Raw genomic sequence first — 18,572 nt, 5'->3', positions numbered from 1 at the left:
TTGTCCTGAAACCAAATCAGAATTTGGTCTGAAACCAAATTGATGATCAGAGATCAAGCCATTGGAGAAGAAGAAAGATTTGATATCCAAAGCAATGATGGATTCCATGACTTTGCTGATGATTGGGAGAAGGCTGATTGGTCTGTAGTTGCAAGGATCTGTTTTTGCACCTTTTTTGTGTAAAGCGGTCATGTTGGCTGATTTCCAAGCTGATGGCAGATGACCTTGAGCAAAAGAGAGGGTGAAGAGAAGAGAGAGGGAGTGAAAGAGCGGCAGAGCAGGATTTTAGGACCCGTGGGCTGATGCCGTTTGGTCCAGTTGCAGAATCATAGTCGAGGATTGACAGAAACTTCTCCACCTTTTCAGGAGAGAAGGACACAAATTCCAGGAGCAGCTGGGTACGACTTGGTACGGTGGGTACAGAGAGAGTTGGGGTTGGGACACAAGATTTTGAGGCAAACACAGAGTTGAGGCATTCAGCTTTTTCACGTGCGGAGTCAACTATGTAGCCGTTTGAGGTAAGGGAGGGGATGGAAGGGGAACAAACACCAGAAACAGATTTGACCAGACACCACCAGGATTTGGAAAAGGGAGACAGGTTGGAGAGTTCAATCTTGAGAGTGGAGAGATATTGTTTCCTGGCTCTCCTGAGAGTGGACACACACTTGTTTTGGGCTTTGTGAAAGGAAATGAGATTTCCTTCCATTGGATTTGCCTTCCAGGAGGCGAAGGCAAGTTGTTTCAGGGCAACTGCCTCACCACAATAATCCGTGTACCATGGACGGGAGGAAGGGTATGACAACTGAAGACGGGATGGGATAAATCTGTGCATGAGAGAGAGCAATTTTAAATTACTCCGAGTCTGTGGTTGGGGAGAAAGACAACCATCGCCCAAAGTTTGGTTTTAAAGTTCACAGATGACATTTGCTTCAAATCATTGCAGAACATCAACTCGATTTAAAATAAAAGACTTTTAACAGATTGAAATCCATTTTATTTATAGGTATAAATTTCAACAATTTCCTTTTGGGTGAACTGGGAAAAAAAGAAAAAGAAAAAACTTTTCATTTTGAGCAACAAATTCAGTTTCAAAAAGTTTGAGCAAAAATCTGGTATTTTATTTTTCTGCGTTTACATTCGAACTTCTGATGGAACAGAATTCAAAAATGAAAGTATTGCTGAAATTGTCATTTTGCATTTAAATTTGTATTCACCCACCACTATTCTTCAGGTCTTCCAACCAGAAACAAGTATTCTATTGGCTAATCAATGCATGAAGGTGAAGACAAAACATCGAAAAGTTTGAGGCACACAAAAGCCACCTTCCTGCTCAACATGGAAAAGAGGAAGATGTGGGACAATGTTGTCCTATTTCGGAGCTCAACATGGAAATGAGGAAGATGTGGGACAATGTTGTGGGCAATGCTCCAAACTCTGGTCACGTTGCTGAAGGTGATCATTTAACAGTTTTCAGGATTCACATAGATCCAACGGTTTAAGGCTTGTTTTGTTATTGTCTCTTGACAGAGCTAACTTGCTGCAATGAGTTTCTGCTCAAAGTGTAAAACAGCAGCCTCAAGACATCTGCATCCTAACACAACCATTGGGCCCTTACATGTCATAACCTTCATGACAATTGACCGTTTTCATTCAACATTTGCAACTGTTCCCCTCTTCCTGTTCATCATTCATCCCTTTGCTGATTACCTCCACCTGACTACACATTGCCGTCCTTCTGTCGTTCATTCAACGTTCATGGTCTTTTGTGTTCATATTCATGCTCATTGCTCATGTTCAACAACATTTTATGTTCATGCTTATTAAATAAATCTAGGCTTTACATGCAAAACAAGAAAGAGAAATCAGAGATTGCAGACCCTTGCCAGGATGTGTTTTAGTAGTTTTTAAGGCTTTTGTGTTAAAATAAATATGGCGGCCGAACCACGTGACGATGACGTCATCTTTTTTTCTCACCAATTTATCCTGAGATGACGCTCAAGAAATTTCATCCTGATCGGATGAAGTTTTGTTGAAGTCGAATGACGTTTTAATGGAGGAACCTATGACATCATCATCAGCAGATATTATTCCCCATGGAGAGTTATTTGCAATGAGCCATGTCTCAATTTTTTCTATGCAGTGCTTTCGGAGATCTAGAGGTGCAAAGTTTTTTGGTTTTTCTAAAATGGTGCCCATACCACTTGACCTATGTCATCTTAATTATCATTAAAATTCTGCAGGAGGAGGTGCCCCTATGGTGAAAATTTAGTGTCAATCGGACCAACGGTTGCAGAGAAAATCATTTATTCTGTGCAGACAAACAAAGACAGACAGACAAACAAACGGACTCAAATGCAATACCCTCTCCTCCAGCGAGTGTTATGGATTCGTCACTTCCGTTGTGGTAGTTTTCATCCACTGTAAACATTTTCGATTCCATGTACTATTATTGTTGTCAAAAGGTTTATTGTTTATGAACTGTTTTCAAAAGGTGAAAAAGTTAGTTTTAAATGAAACCGGAACCGGATGACGAAGAAGAGGAGGAGAAAAAAAGAAGGCGGAGCGAATGGATCGGGGAAGAAGCCGAGTGGTGTTGAGGGTTTGAGCCAACGCTAGCAAACGGAGGTCACTAGCGAACTTTTGGGTTTCCCGGGAAAGGGATTCCTTCAACAGAGTTGTTATCGCTGTGACAGATCAACCTGCGTGTCAGGTTTTGCGGTCGGCTCCGAAGAGAATCGTTTGACTGCCGTTACGTCTCGAGTACGGCCATCGGCCATTTTGACTCGCGCACTTTGCGCGTCGAGCAAGGTTTCTTTGCTTCGCTTCAGCCTTTGTGAGCCTTGGAACGTCCATACCCGAGGGTGTGACTTCCCAGTCGCCTGGAGGGCGCCTTTGCACAGCTTTGGCAGCAGGGACCAATCCAACGGGATTCTGGTCTCGATTGGACATTGATCTGTCGATCCCTGGAGCGGATCGACTTTGGCTTGAAGCCAGGGAATAGAGACATTGGGAATCTTCTTCTTTTCGCTCACTTGGAGCACAGCGAGTTATATTGTACGAACCTGATGGTACCATCATCGGAATGATATACTATTTGTTGTACAATTGATTACTATTGTTTTTGTACTGTTATTCTTGTGTGATCTTAATACAATACTTGTTGGTTTGTAACAATTGGTGTGGCTTCACCATTGATCTTTGACATACAGAATAACACATTTTTCTGCCGTGACTCCTCTCGGGGCTCAGAGGTACACCGTTACCAGGGGGTCGGGGAGAAGCACGTAACACGAGGGTAACAAACAGAAAATGAGCATCATTACCTAATACAACAAAACAAGATGAATTCTGATTGTGCATTGACCTTTAGGAATGCCTATTAAGAATCAATGATCCAAGTCCGTAAGAGCTCGCTTTAATGTAACTGACCTGTAAAATGAAGATGTTGAAAGGTTGCTGAAATAAGAAAAGAAAATACCATAAAAAGTGGCAGGGCATTTATTACGGATGCAAATGAAACATGTAAATTGCTCAAAAAATATGGCTTCATTCTCACTTGAATTTCACCCTGCCTGAAGGTTTAAGCTCGAGGTAAAACGTAAAAATAAAAACACGATTGTATTTACCAATTCGCATGGAGGGGTAATGTGTGCAAGGTAAAAAAGTGAGAATAAAAGCACATTAAATCATTTTTAAAAGACGAGTTGTACAGAGACGTGAATAAATCTATATACAATGTTCAAGGCAAGGTGAGAAAAGGTTTGTACATAATGGCAGCTTCAACACCTGCAGATGGTCCTGTCAACAGAACGCATTGCGATATCGATTTTGGTCATGCCTCACAACTGTCCAACTCTGAATCATCGAGGAGGGGAATGTTTGCAACTTCGAGAAAGACACTGGGAAAAAAAATAAAAATGCTTTAGTACAAGTTTATAAATCAAGGATATGAAAGTGGAAAAAAACTAGGTAAGAGTGAATGTCACTTGAAATAGAAGTTTGTCATTTTTGCACAAATGTTTTTTTTTAAACCACTTAAGATATTACACCGCTGTATACATATGACAAAGAGAAAAATAATAATAATAACAATAATAATAATAGTTAAAGACTTGAGCTAATGCAAACAATGTAAAACAATAGCAATCTTAGTTTGTCATTTTCTTTCTACCCCCACCATTGCAATTGTTTTTTTCTTTTATTTCTTTTCTAAATCTTCATGGACTATCTCATTTGGTTTTTTTTTTTTACCTGCGACATATCGCAGGTCCACAAGAGTTTTGCGTTCCCGTTGGGAGCGATTTTTGAAACGTGCACATATTGGTTGGACAGCTGTGGTACCACACTGACACGTCGCTCGACTCCATCCACCATAGCACCTCTCCGAAATGATATGGCCACCATCTTAGTTTTCTGGTGGGCCAAACACATTAGACCTGTAGGCTTCTGCTGATTGCATACTGTTTGGCTTTGTTACATCAGATTTCCATTAGCTTTTTATGGGTCGAGTGTTAAATTATTAGCAAGGTTTAATCAAACCCACAGGCACCCACATAAAAAAAATAGCATTACGTAATTTTTGAACAGCCCCATATTGGGGTTAAACAATCCATGACTGACGAATCAGCTCATTCTGATGTAACCGTGAAGAGGCTGATATGGCTGAGAAGTGCACATTAAATGCATCTTTCCCAATCATGCTGTTTATCTTTTAACAGTTCTTTAAATGCACGTTCCCCAATTGGCCCGTTACTGGATTTTTAAAGTCAATTCATTCGCACTTAATGGCAAAGTCCCATACCTCGAATGACCACGTGCAAAAAAAATTAATGAACAAAGTTTATTACCACAGAGACAGAGGGGGTCAAAGTGAGAGAGAGAGAGTGTGGGGTGGGGGGGGGGGGGGGGGAGTTAGTCAAGGACACACACACACACAACAAATGTACGGCACGTACACACACACACGCACGGTACGTACACACACACACCACAAATGTACGGTACGTACACACACCACAAATGTACGGTACGTACGCACGCGCGCGCGCACACACACACACACACACACACACACACACACACACACACACACACACACACACACACACACACACACACACACCACAAATGTACAGTACGTACACACACACACCACAAATGTACGGTACGTACACACACACACACCACAAATGTACGGTACGTACACACACACACCACAAATGTACGGTACATACGTACGTACACACACACACGCACACCACAAATGTACAGTACGTACACACACACACCACAAATGTACGGTACGTACACACACACACCACAAATGTACGGTACGTACACACACACACACCACAAATGTACGGTACGTACACACACACACCACAAATGTACGGTACGTACGCGCGCGCGCGCACACACACACACACACACACACACACACACACACACACACACACACACACACACACACACACACACACACACACACACACACACACACACACACACACCACAAATGTACGGTACGTACACACACACAGCACAAATGTACGGTACGTACGTACGTACACACACACACACACACACACACACACACACACACACACACGTACGGTATGTACAAACACATGTCAGCCATTAGGGTTTAAACCCCATGACTCAATTGATCAGGACATCTGAAATTATATAATGTGTTTCTGTAACCTGATTTGAACTCAGCTGTAGAGGCTGGTGGACAAAATGTGGTTTCCAGGCTCGAGGTGCTGGCTACTGGAAAAACATGTGGTTTCTTAGCTCGGTAAACAAGTCCTTGGATGCATGTGCCAGACAGAGATAAGAAGCCCACAACCCACATACAGAGAAAACATGTTGCCAAACGCCTTCCTCACAAAGGGAACAATTAATTATATATCTTTGTAGTTTCCAGTGTGTCTCCTAAATCAAGGACATAACCAACCTTGGGAGGAATATAGTCATCACATATCCTTTGATTATTGTGTATTCAGCATGTGTATTCAATCATTAATCTACTATTATGCTTAGTGTCAAGAAAACCATTGAAGCTATTGTGAGAACATTTCCTTCGGCCTTGCTCGGGTCTGATGTGTTTAGATAAAGAGCCAGAGAAGGTCACCCTATCTTATGCCCACATCTTTTCAGTCTAAGTTTGGCCTTCTTCAGGAAGGGATCATGGTAGGGGGTCTTTAAGGCCCAAATTTCCTTTGTCTGTAGCGCAGACTCTTATCTGATTTTCTTGCTATATATGAAATGCCCGTTTGCTGATTCTGGAGTGAGTGTCTTGAAAGTGTCCTGCTGCGTGTCAGGCAGTGCATTTTTGAGCCTTGCTCCACATTGTGTGTTTGTAATCGATTTCATTAAACATTGCTGCTCTGATCCTTGTCCTCCTTCCTTCCCTCGAGGTCTTGAAACCCACATCTGGTGTCAGAAGTGGGATCTTCCAGGTGTGCAGACGAGGTGGCTCCTCACGTTCCAGGTCGGGCAGGAGGCCAGGCCGGCCGGCAACCATTGGGCTGAGGTAAGAAATTCCTTTTGCACACCTGAAATTGAAAAGGCCTCCTCCCTTCCTCTGGATGTGTGGACCTCTGTCGACTGTACTACCTGGCTTGTATTCCGAACCATATTTCGTTTAACCAGAGCAGTGGTGGGTTAACGAATCGATTATACAGGGCGCCCAAGATAAGGAGGGATACCCCTCAGGTAAGACCCCGGCATAGGAAGCAGGTAGACCCTACGTGGGTGATAGATAATAGGTGTTAAGAATACTCCGGCGTGAGAACTGCGTTAAGATTAAGATTAGAGATCGGGGGGCGACCCGATCTTAGGACTACCAGGAGGGATTAGCCCAAGGAAGGTAGGAAGATGGGTAATAAGGTAGGAAAGGAGGGAGAACCATTGAAGAACACTCCAGCGTTTTATATGACAAGAGAACATGGATATGCTGCTCTGCAACCGGGCAAAGCATGGGCTGCGTTAACCAAGGGTCTGAGTACGCCTTGGCCAGAGGAAGGGTCATTTGCATTAGACAAGTTGGAAGTGCTATATGGGGCTTTAGATGCCCTGGAGAAAAAGAAGAAGAGTCTCCCACCTGATTCGTGAAAGGTCTATAGTTGGTGGAAGGTGGAGGCTTTGAAGAGACAGGCAGCCTCCAGACAAGCGAGTTTGCGAGGAGAGTTGGGGAAATACCAGGATGAGCGAAAACAGGGTCGAAAGAAGCAGGATAAACATATGAAGGCGCTTGCGGCTCAGTCAAGCCAGAGGCTAATGGTAGCCCGGATTAACTCCGATGAGGAGGAACAGGATGAGGAAGATGAAATCTCTGTTTCCTATTCCCCCCATGGTCCAGTCCCAGGATCTAAGGCACGTACCCGACACCAAGGCGCTGTAGGGGAAACGAATGGGAGACCCCCTCAAGCCCAGAAGACCCCACAACCATCAGCCCCTCAGGTCGAGGACGATGGAGATAGTGGCACTGACACCCCGGGGTTTCCACCCCCGATAGGTCCAGATTGGAAATTATACCCTTCACTAGTGGAGTATCAGGCACCGGTGGAACGGGCGATATAAGTGAAAGGGGCGTTCCCCATGCGATGCGTGGGAATCAATGCGAACGGCGTCGCAGTAAGGGAACGGGTGCCATGGAAAGAGACGGATTTAACTGCAATGAAAAATAGGGTTAAGGACCTACTACTTGATCATCCTTCAGGAATAGTCCCACTCATGGCGCAGTGGTTTCTCCAAGGGGACGCTGATTGGAGAGATATATGCCATTTGGGAGTGTCAGTGTTGCCACCAAGAGTTTGGGAACGGGCCAAAATTCGAGCGGCTTGGCCAGTCGATGACCCCCAGGCCGCCGGGGCATTACCGGCCCCAATAGGCCAGCAACAGTGGGCCACCTTAAAGGCCCTACTGTTGACAAGCATCGACCACGAGCTAGCGCCGCCTGGAGGACCAGATTGGGGAAAAATTGGGAACATAAAACAGAAGGCCGGAGAAACTGTCGGCGACTTTCGAGAGAGAATAGAAAAGGCCATAGCTCAATGGGGCGGATTAGGGTTAATCCAAATCGGGGACCTACCCGCTCCCTTGGTGAACAATTATCTAGTAGAAGGGCTTCGGCCAGCGATGAAGAAACAAGTGCTTGCCGTCCTTTTCGGTTGGAAGGGAATGGAAACCAATGAGTTATGCGCGAAATTAGAACAATGCCCGGGCTCCTCCTCGGAGGAGAAGAAGGAAATAAAGGAGGAAATGTTGCAGCTGTTGGTAAGGGAAAAATTGGCCCAGCAACAAGCAAAGAGAACAACGGGGAGCAAGAAGAAGAAACAAAAGGGGGCAGAAATAATGGGAAGTGATAGTGAGAGTGGGTCGAGTGATGACGAGACACCTGGTCCGGCACTGCAGGCAGCTGTGATGCAAGTACCCCAGGGACCACAAGGGCCTAGCGGACCAGGGAATCAGACTTGGGGACAACCCCAACCCCAATGGGCCGCTCCACCATGTCCTGTGCTAGGTCCCCCGCCGGCCTATTGGCCACCGCAAACACCCATGCCAGGATGGGCACCGCAATGGGGACCCTCCAACATGGGCCCCACCCCATGGGTTCCCCCCAATTCGGGCGTGCCATATGGGCCTTGTGCCCCAGGCCAACAGATTCCGAGGGGAGGGCAAGGGCACCCACCGCCCTACAAAGGGGGGCGAAGGCCAAACCAACTTCCAGGACAGGGACCCCAAGGGAGAGGGGCATGCTTCGAACGTGGGCAGATGGGCCACTGGAGACGGGATTGTCCAAATTGTCCAAGGGGACCACGAGGGCCCCAGGGATAGCAAGGGCCGTCATATGGAAACACCTATTGACGGGACGAAGGCGGGCCGCCAAAGGAATGTCCATTGATAACGATGACCCCAGATGAAGAACCGACCTTGACGTTAGATGTAAATGGACAGCCACTAGAGTTCCTAGTGGATACGGGCGTGACCCGCAGTACTATCAATAAGGGACAACTACCTACCTTGAAACCCACACACAAGAGCGTCCAGATCCAGGGCGCTTCGGGAAGATTAGAAGCTCTCCCCGTATCAAAAGAAGCCCGAGTAATGCTCGGACCGCTAGAAGCTAAGCATGCATTTCTCATGACCACTACTGCCCCAACTAATTTACTAGGACGGGATTTGCTGTGTCGATTAGGTTGTAACATTGCGTGCACCGAAGAAGGCGTATACGTCGACGTCGGAGAATCGAACCGCAATTTGTTAATGATGGCATTACAGCGAGCCGGCCCCACCGTGTATTGGTGGCGGTTGGAGGAAGGGGCTTTAGCAACATGGACCCATGTGATCGACATGGTTGGTCGCGCAAACACAAGAAATTCGCGATTGGCTAGAAGTACACCACATAGCCACAAAATTGAAATACAACCCGCCGCACTGCACCGCATGTTACGACGCGACTGGGAGTGATGATTACTATTTAGACATGGCTGCGGAAGCCATAGGGGAAACCTCTGATCTCCAATTATCACACATATGGATTGGCTGAGAGGGAATCGGAATTGCGGTAACCTTATCACCACGCCAGAGAACGAAGGCTAAGTACCCCGAGGGGATGGTAGCGCATGTTACCCTTAGCACCGCCAGAGGATGGCCACCTGAGAGCATTGGATGGATGATGGGCCGACTGCGGAAAACGCCAGTAAGGTGTCGATACAATGTTGAACACCAAACGGTCCATGTGTTGGACAACAATGAAGGGTTCGTAATCGATTTGGCACCACAGGACAGACGAGTTAAATTTGATATGGTGGAACTACCACCCAAAGCGGCACACATGGTTAGAGCGGTCCCCACGACCCCAGGGGACTCCGATGGGTTGCTTGACACCGTCACCCCGTCACTATGGGCGCAACACGAGAATGAAGTGGGGCGCATTAGGGATGCACCCCCGTTGGTGATTCCAATTAAGGAAGGGTTACCTTTACCACACATTCGGCAGTACCCACTTCGGCACGAGGCCGACGCAGGCATTTTCCCGGTGATAGAATCGCTCGTGCAGCAGGGAATAATAATCAAAGCCAACAGCCCATGTAACACCCCAGTTTTCCCAGTGCCAAAACCAATGACAGGAAAGTGGCGATTTGTGCAAGATTTGCGGGAGATTAACAAAATAATTCAGGGTATTCATCCGGTTGTACCAAATGCGGAAGTTCTGATGACTTCCATTCCGCCAGAGGCTACACATTTTACAGTCATAGACTTGTGTTCCGCCTTCTTTTTAGTGCCAATAGCTCCAGAGTCCCAGTACCTCTTCGCTTTCACCTTTAGGGGGCGACAATTCACCTGGACAGTGCTTCCGTAGGGTTTCGCAGATAGCCCCACCTTGTTTTCACGGGCGCTGCATCACGATCTCGCGGATATCCAGTTGGAAGGCGGCTCAGTGCTGTTGCAGTACATCGACGACTTATTAATCTGCTCTCCATCCAAGGCAGCCTGCGAGACAGATTCACTAGCGCTGTTAAATGCGCTAGCCGAGAAAGGCCTCAAGGTAGGAAATTGCAATTTGTGCGGGAGATAGTTACATACTTGGGACACGCGATTTTGCACGGGAAACGCGAGCTCAATGCGAGCCGGGTCACTGCCATCATGGAAGCCCCGTTGCCTCGCACACAAAGGGAGGTGTTGCGATTTTTGGGAATGGCAGGGTACTGTCGTACATGGATAATTGACTATGTGTTACTAGCAAAACCTCTATGAGGCGACGAAAAACGACCAGCCACGGGAGGTGGACTGGACTGATGATCGCATCCGCTGCTACGAAGGGCTCAAACGAGCCTTGGTAACGGCCCCGACCTTGGGCCTTCCCGACTATAAGAAGCCCTTCACACTTTTCACCCATGCAGTAGGGGGATTCGCGCAATCCATGTTAACTCAGACTCATGGAGATAAGGAACGTCCGGTAGCCTATTTCAGCAAAAAGCTTGATGCGGTAGAACAAGGCTTTCCGCTGTGCTTACAAGCCGTGGCGGCTGCCCGATACGCGGTTGAGCGGACGGCCGACACAGTAATGGGACATACGGTCCTTTTACAGGTACCGCATTGCGTTCATACGCTACTACAACAGCGAAACACACAGCACCTCACAGCCACTCGGCTGATGCAATACGAAACGGCATTGATTATGGCACCTAACGTAACGGTAATGCGGTGCACTGTTCTTAACCCAGCGACACTTTTGCCAACAAAGGAGGAGGGAGTCCCGCACGTTTGCACGGACGTGGTCCAGTTAATATCAACTGTAAGGCCTGACCTACAGGACACTCCGCTACAGGAAGCCGACCACAACTATTACGTCGATGGTTCAGCCAAACGGGCATGGGACGGATCCCTGTTATCTGGGTACGCAGTATGCTCGGATACACTGACGGTCGAAAGCGGCCGCCTCCCGCCCACCTGGTCAGCACAACAAGCTGAACTGTACGCACTCACAAGGGCGTGCGAAGTAAGCGAGGAAAAGGCAGTCACAATTTATACTGACTCGGCATACGCACACGGGGTGGTCCACGATAAAGGGGCCATATGGAAAATGAGAGGGTTCCTCACTTCAGCGGGAGCACTCATCAAAAATGGGGACTTAGTGCGAAATCTGCTTCATAGTATTATGCTACCACGTGAAATAGCTGTAGTTAAATGCCGAGGTCACCAGCGTACAGACGACGCTGTGGCCCGCGGAAACGCCTGAGCCGACGAAGCAGCAGGACAAGCGGCAAACCAACAGGTTGGGTATAATATGCCAGTAGTTACGCGCAAACAGGGCGCCAAAGTGACCGCCCAGGTAGACGTTCCGACACCCGCACCTACAGAGTTCGATGTAATACAATTACAAACCGCGGCCTCAAACGTAGAACATCAAGATTGGATTAAATTGGGAGCTCAGCGCCCCGCGGAAGGACAAATGTGGACGATTAACAACAAACCCGTGGCACCACGAGCTTTATTGCCATGGTTGGCACGCATAAAAAATATATAGAATTTTTTTTTTTTTTTTTTTTTTTGGCGCTGGTTGGCACGCATGGCGCATCAAAATGGCCATGTGTGCCATAGGGGGGTGTTGAGGCAGATTACTTCCACCTGGGCAGCGCCAGGCCTTTCGGCTGTGGTTACCATGGTCTGTCGCTCTTGCGCTATATGTCAACGGCACAATAGGGGGGCTCCCCCCAGGCACCGCCACAACGCGGGCCACCCGGCTCCGGTCGGGCCGTTCTGTCATATCCAGTTCGATTTTTTCAATTTACCGCCTTGTATGTCCTTTAAGCATGTACTGGTAGTGGTGGACATGTTCACCAAGTGGGTGGAGGCCTACCCAAGCGTCAAGGCTGACGCTATAACGGTGGCCAAGTGCCTTTGGCGGCACTTCATATGTCGATTCGGGGTCCCGCAGAAAGTGTCGTCCGACCAGGGCGGGCACTTCACAGGGGACGTCATTAAGGCCGTGTTAAAGGCCTTGGGGGTGATACAGTCATTCCACTGTGTGTACCACCCCCAATCGGCGGGACTTGCAGAACGAACGAACGGCACGCTGAAAGGTAAGTTGGCAAAGATTTGTGACGAGACAGGCCTTAAGTGGCCGGAGGCCCTTCCGCTAGCGTTAATGAGCATGCGTTCCACTCCAGGGCGCACCACTGGTCTCTCTCCGCACGAGATACTGATGGGTCGGCCCATGAGTTTGCCGGTATCGGCGCCAGTGGATATGGCGGCACTTGAATTACCTATCATGGATGACATGCTTTTAAAGTTTTGCATAGGTCTGTCCCATGTGGCGCACAGCATACATGAACGTGTTCGGGAGGCCCTGCCGGAGCCAACGAGCAAGCCTATCCACACCTTCGAGGCAGGAGATTACGTGCTGGTGAAGCATTTCACCCGTAAGACTGCGCTCGAACCAAGGTGGACGGGGCCGTTCCAAGTTCTCCTGACCACACCAACAGCGGTGTTTTGTGAGGGCAAGTCGTCCTGGGTACATGCCACGCATTGTAAGTTGGCCATACCCACAAACACAGACACCATAAACGCACCACCACAGATCGAGGATGCCGCTCCACCGCCTGTTAGGGGTGGCGATCACACTTAGTTTAATATACCGCTTTGCCAGCACTGCACCCGCCGCGTCACGCCTCAAGTGGGGGGACATGAGGACATGGGCGGACACGGAGACATATGCATATGGCGACCTAACCGTTAAGGTCCACCGGCACAGAGTTACCTGGGGTCAGAGGATAAACATACCCTGCTGCCCCGTAAAGGAAGACGTATGGACACGGATAATGTGGAGGGCGTTGTACACAGACTCACATGGAAGGAAGACAGGTTTTGCTGCCCTCAGTCGTATAAAGCAAGCACCACGAAAAGGCGGCACACCAATAGTAAACATGGCCAGGGCAGGTTACAAATGGGGAAAAGACTCGAACAATTTAACCACGCACGTATTACTGAACAGCAACACTACCCTGTTATTACAATGTGAATTCATGACTTCACAGAGCTCCCCCTACGCCTACAGGCCACCATGCATCTCACACACATTGACTCCACACCCACGGATAGAAAGTAAGAAAAAGCCAAAGGAAAACACGTATTGGACAGTGACCCGCGCAATGGCGAAGGTACAAAACCGATCACGTTGTTGGGTGTGTATGCATTTTCCTCACACCAGTACGACAGGGATAGAAATGGTAGTGCTGCCCCTGTCCCTACGAGATATGTGCTCAGGACCCTTGCGTACCCCATGTCTGACCACAACCTTTGGAGCTGGTAGGCCCAAAACCCCCAGCAGTGTGTTCCCGGGAGTTTCGATATACCCCACCCATTAAGCAGGCTTTGTTAGACAAACCACCTGACCCAGTCTGGGTGACAGAGCAAAAGGGACGGGTGTGTCTTATAAGAAAGGGACACGTCCAGATGGGAACCTCGGAATGCACCCACACCCTGCCATCCGCTAATCTGCCACCCGACGCCAGAGGGAGACAAAAGGGAGGCCTCCTTGAAATAACCATAGATGACCAGGCCCAGCATAACGTAACCAGGCTAACAATGTCTTGGGGAGCACCAAGTGCCACCCGTGTTGAAATTAGTAAGTGCATGGCCTCTGCCCTTATCCCACCCCATGGAGTGATGTTTATTTGCGGAAATAAGGCATATCCATACCTGCCCGAACATTGGGGAGGGACTTGTTATCTGGGGTCCATCTTCCCCAAGGTAAACTTGGTAGATCATTTTAATGAAACAGGGTACACCCCTACCCACGAGAGGAAGAAACGATTCTCTCTTTGGAACCCGGATGGAACAGTAAGATTGGACGGACGTTGGTGGCAGGTCCTACTAGGAGCATTTTTTCCCCAGGCGGGAGTGACTATGAATGATTGGCGAATAGATAGCCTTGCATTAATACTGGAATGAATTGGAAACGAAACCCGAATCGCAGAACTACAAGTGGAAGACGAATTAGTGCATATGCGAACGATGGTGATGCAGAATCGCGTGGCTTTAGATATGTTGTTGGCAGAAAATGGAGGAGTATGTGGGGTAATCGATGGAAAATGCTGGACATATATCCCGGTTCACTCGGAAGGAATAGAGGCCTCAATCATTCGGCTTAAGGCCGCGACCCAGGATCTCACGGATAGCCGAAGGGGAAGGGAAGAAGCCAATAATGTATGGTCCAGCATAGCAGCCTGGTTCCGAGGATGGACAGGGATCATTGTAAAATGGCTGTTTACAGGCCTGGCCATAATCGTGGGAATCGTACTCGCCGTGATTATAATGAAATCCCTAATCATGATTTGTGTGAGAAAATGTTTCACAGGATGGACCCCATCCACCGCTACCACCGAGATGTTACTTTCGCTACATGGGAAGGATCCAAAGGCCATCGGTGAACCGGCCAACTCTATCGTCGGACACCCACGATTGGGTCGACGGCCTAGACGTTTCGTGGCAAGAGGATGTGGCTTTAGGGGTCTACGATTCCTGGCTTGAAATCAATGAACCTGCTGATGCGTGGGATTCTGACAATGATTATGATTTTGGTTCACTTCAGAGGGAGTGGGATGCTTTTACCTGTGATTTAAGTAGTGTAGGTTCTTTTAAGAGCTATTGCTATTATGCAAGTAGTGAGGAGCGGATGGCAAACATGTATCCGGGATATCCGGGAGAACCACCTTCACCACCACTTACACCACCACCCACACCACCCGTAACAAGTGATTTGGGGTTGTCTCAGCTTAAGGCACCCAACACTATGAATACTGACGTTGATGCAGACTATGTGGAGATGGAGATTTGTGACTATGAGGAGATGGAGATTTGTGTTGATGAATGTGCCACCTTTTCTTCCACAGAGCAATCACACGTACAAGGCTTGATGGCATTGGACGTCGATTGTTTGCCCTGATTCGCGAGGATCGCACCTGCATAAGGAGGGCCCCTAATCTGGCTGGCGACTGGGTTGCACCTACGCTGGTGCGAGGGTGGATTCAGAACCCGGCCGGGCGGCAGCTATCTCCGAACCAGACGTCTTCGTCGCGAATTATGGCTAACAATTTATGCGTTGAATGTTAGACGGCCACAATTAGGGGCCGGTATCTCTCTCTGAGCATGCGTGACGCATGGCGCGCCTGGCATGTGACTGAGGGGGATGCTGACCCACTGGGGTAATACGGTGTCTTCCCAAAGAGTTGTCTTGTAAAGACAAAGGGAGGAAATGTCAGCCATTAGGGTTTAAACCCCATGACTCAATTGATCAGGACATCTGAAATTATATAATGTGTTTCTGTAACCTGATTTGAACTCAGCTGTAGAGGCTGGTGGACAAAATGTGGTTTCCAGGCTCGAGGTGCTGGCAACTGGAAAAACATGTGGTTTCTTAGCTCGGTAAACAAGTCCTTGGATGCATGTGCCAGACAGAGATAAGAAGCCCACAACCCACATACAGAAAAAACATGTTGCCAAACGCCTTCCTCACAAAGGGAACAATTAATTATATATCTTTGTAGTTTCCAGTGTGTCTCCTAAATCAAGGACATAACCAACCTTGGGAGGAATATAGTCATCACATATCCTTTGATTATTGTGTATTCAGCATGTGTATTCAATCATTAATCTACTATTATGCTTAGTGTCCAGAAAACCATTGAAGCTATTGTGAGAACATTTCCTTCGGCCTTGCTCGGGTCTGATGTGTTTCGATAAAGAGCCAGAGAAGGTCACCCTATCTTATGCCCACATCTTTTCAGTCTAAGTTTGGCCTTCTGCAGGAAGGGATCATGGAAGGGGGTCTTTAAGGCCCAAATTTCCTTTGTCTTTAGCGCAGACTCTTATCTGATTTTCTTGCTATATATGAAATGCCCGTTTGCTGATTCTGGAGTGAGTGTCTTGAAAGTGTCCTGCTGCGTGTCAGGTAGTGCATTTTTGAGCCTTGCTCCACATTGTGTGTTTGTAATCGATTTCATTAAACATTGCTGCTCTGATCCTTGTCCTCCTTCCTTCCCTCGAGGTCTTGAACACACACACACACACACACACACACACACACACACACACACACACACACACACACCACAAATGTACGGTACGTACACAAACACCACAAATGTACGGTACGTACACAAACACCACAAATGTACGGTACGTACACACACACACACACACACACACACACACACACACACACACACACACACACACACACACACACACACACACACACACACACACACACACACACCACAAATGTACGGTACGTACGTACACACACACACACACACACACACACACACACACACCACAAATGTACAGTACGTAGGATGTGTTTTCAGTGGATTTTAAGGCTTTTGTGTTAAAAACAAATATGGCGGCCGAACCACGTGACTGATGACGTTATCATTATTATTTTTATCCACCATTTTATCCCGAGATGATGCTCAAGAAATTTCATCTTTGTTGGATGAAGTACGGATGAAGTACTTGTCGAATTATGATGTCATAATGGAGGCACCTATGACATCATCATAAACATATTTTATTCCCCATGGAGAGTTCTTTACAATGAGCCATATCTCAATTTTTTCAATGCAGCGCTTTCGGAGATATAGAGGTGCAAAGTTTTTCGGTTTTTCAAAGATGGCGCCCATACCACGTGATCTATGACCGATGAGTCGTAATTATCATTTTAAAAATTCTACAGGTAGAGTTGCACCTATGGTGGAAATTTCCTGTCAATCGGACCAACAGTTGCCGAGAAAATATTTATTCTGTGCGGACAGACAAACAAACAAACAAAGCCAGACAAACAAAGACAAACAAACAGACCCTAATGCAATACCCTATCCTCCTGCGAGGGTAATGATACAGATGAGAGAATGCAAGCCGAGCCATGAGGTAATGGGTTTTTTCTCCTTCCCTGAAACAACACCAACCTGAAAGGCAAGAAACCTGGGCTGTGTTCAGTTACAAAGGAGCTATCTCGCGCTTACCAATCCTGCCGTTTCTCATAAACGGTTTAAAATGGAGCGCTTGCTTGAATGCTTAAGCCACTTGGCGATCGCTCCACAAGAAACTTGGTAACTGAACAAACCCCTGAAGCTAGAGCTACTGTAATCTACAGTCACGTGAAAAAGTAAGTACACCCCATGTAAAGTTTTGACTTTTTCAACATATTTCAACATACAGCTATTTGATCTTTATTTCAACAATATTGATAGATAAGGGTTTTTTTTTTGTATACAATATCGAGGCTCGTGAAAGAGCGAACATTAATCACATGAACACACAGAAAGACAAACCGACACATAAAACATATAACATAGGGAGCGGTAGACAAGATGGGGAGAGAGGGGGAGAGAGGGGGAAGGACACAAACACAACATTTGAGAGTAGGGACCGAGAGACATGGAGACATCGAGAGATCTGAGAGAGGGCGAGGGCTTTGGGGGGGGGGGGCGTGGGAAGGGGGCAGTGGGAGAGGTATAAAACATATGGACACTGCCAGGACTTCCAGGAAAGAAGTTGGAATTTCAAACAAGGTGGATCTGGGGTGAATTAGCGGGGGTATAAAAGATCAAGGTTTTGGATGGGGGAAGATAAGAGATGGTGGTGAACAGCTGTTTTAAAGACCTGGAGGGAGGAGTGGGATTGAAGGGAGTGAGGGAGTTTGTTCTAGAGGCGGGAGAAAAGAGGAATGAAAGAGTGAAGGTGAGCGGAGAGCCGAGATTTCGGCAGTTTAACCATCAGAGGGTTGCTGGCAGATCTTGTGCGACCTGTAGGAATATTTGGGGGACAGAGCACAGAGAGAGCTGGGGGTGCAAGGCCGGAGAGGAGTCGGTAGAAGACAGAAAGACCACCTACCTGCCTGCGGTGAGTGAGTGAAAGGCCCTCAGAGATAGCTTCATCGCGGGAGATTCCAATAATTCTGAAAGCTTTGGTTTCAACAGCGTGAAGCCGAGCTAGGTGTGAGGCAGGAGCACCGGCCCATAGGGGAGAACAGTATTCCATTGAGCTGCGGATGAAAG

At 47.6% G+C, this 18,572-nt stretch overlaps 1 protein-coding gene across 4 annotated transcripts in view; it reads right to left on the bottom strand.

Annotated features, from left to right (window-relative positions):
- Positions 1-3,393: 3,393 nt before the first annotated feature.
- The window catches only part of LOC137429950 (G2/mitotic-specific cyclin-B3), a 118,480-nt gene continuing 103,301 nt past the window's right edge, over positions 3,394-18,572 (bottom strand). For all 4 annotated transcript variants that reach the window (XM_078778698.1, XM_078778709.1, XM_078778703.1 and 1 more), the window contains exon 13: positions 3,394-3,899. In XM_078778698.1, the coding sequence (XP_078634824.1) occupies positions 3,833-3,899 (67 nt within the window). In that variant the 3' untranslated portion in view covers positions 3,394-3,832. The remainder of the gene's footprint in view (positions 3,900-18,572) is intronic.

This window comes from Myxine glutinosa, chromosome 1 (assembly GCF_964187855.1).
Source record: "Myxine glutinosa chromosome 1, kmMyxGlut1.1, whole genome shotgun sequence".
Classification (NCBI taxonomy): Eukaryota; Metazoa; Chordata; class Myxini; order Myxiniformes; family Myxinidae; genus Myxine; species Myxine glutinosa.
This window is presented reverse-complemented; position numbering and strand designations above follow the sequence as displayed.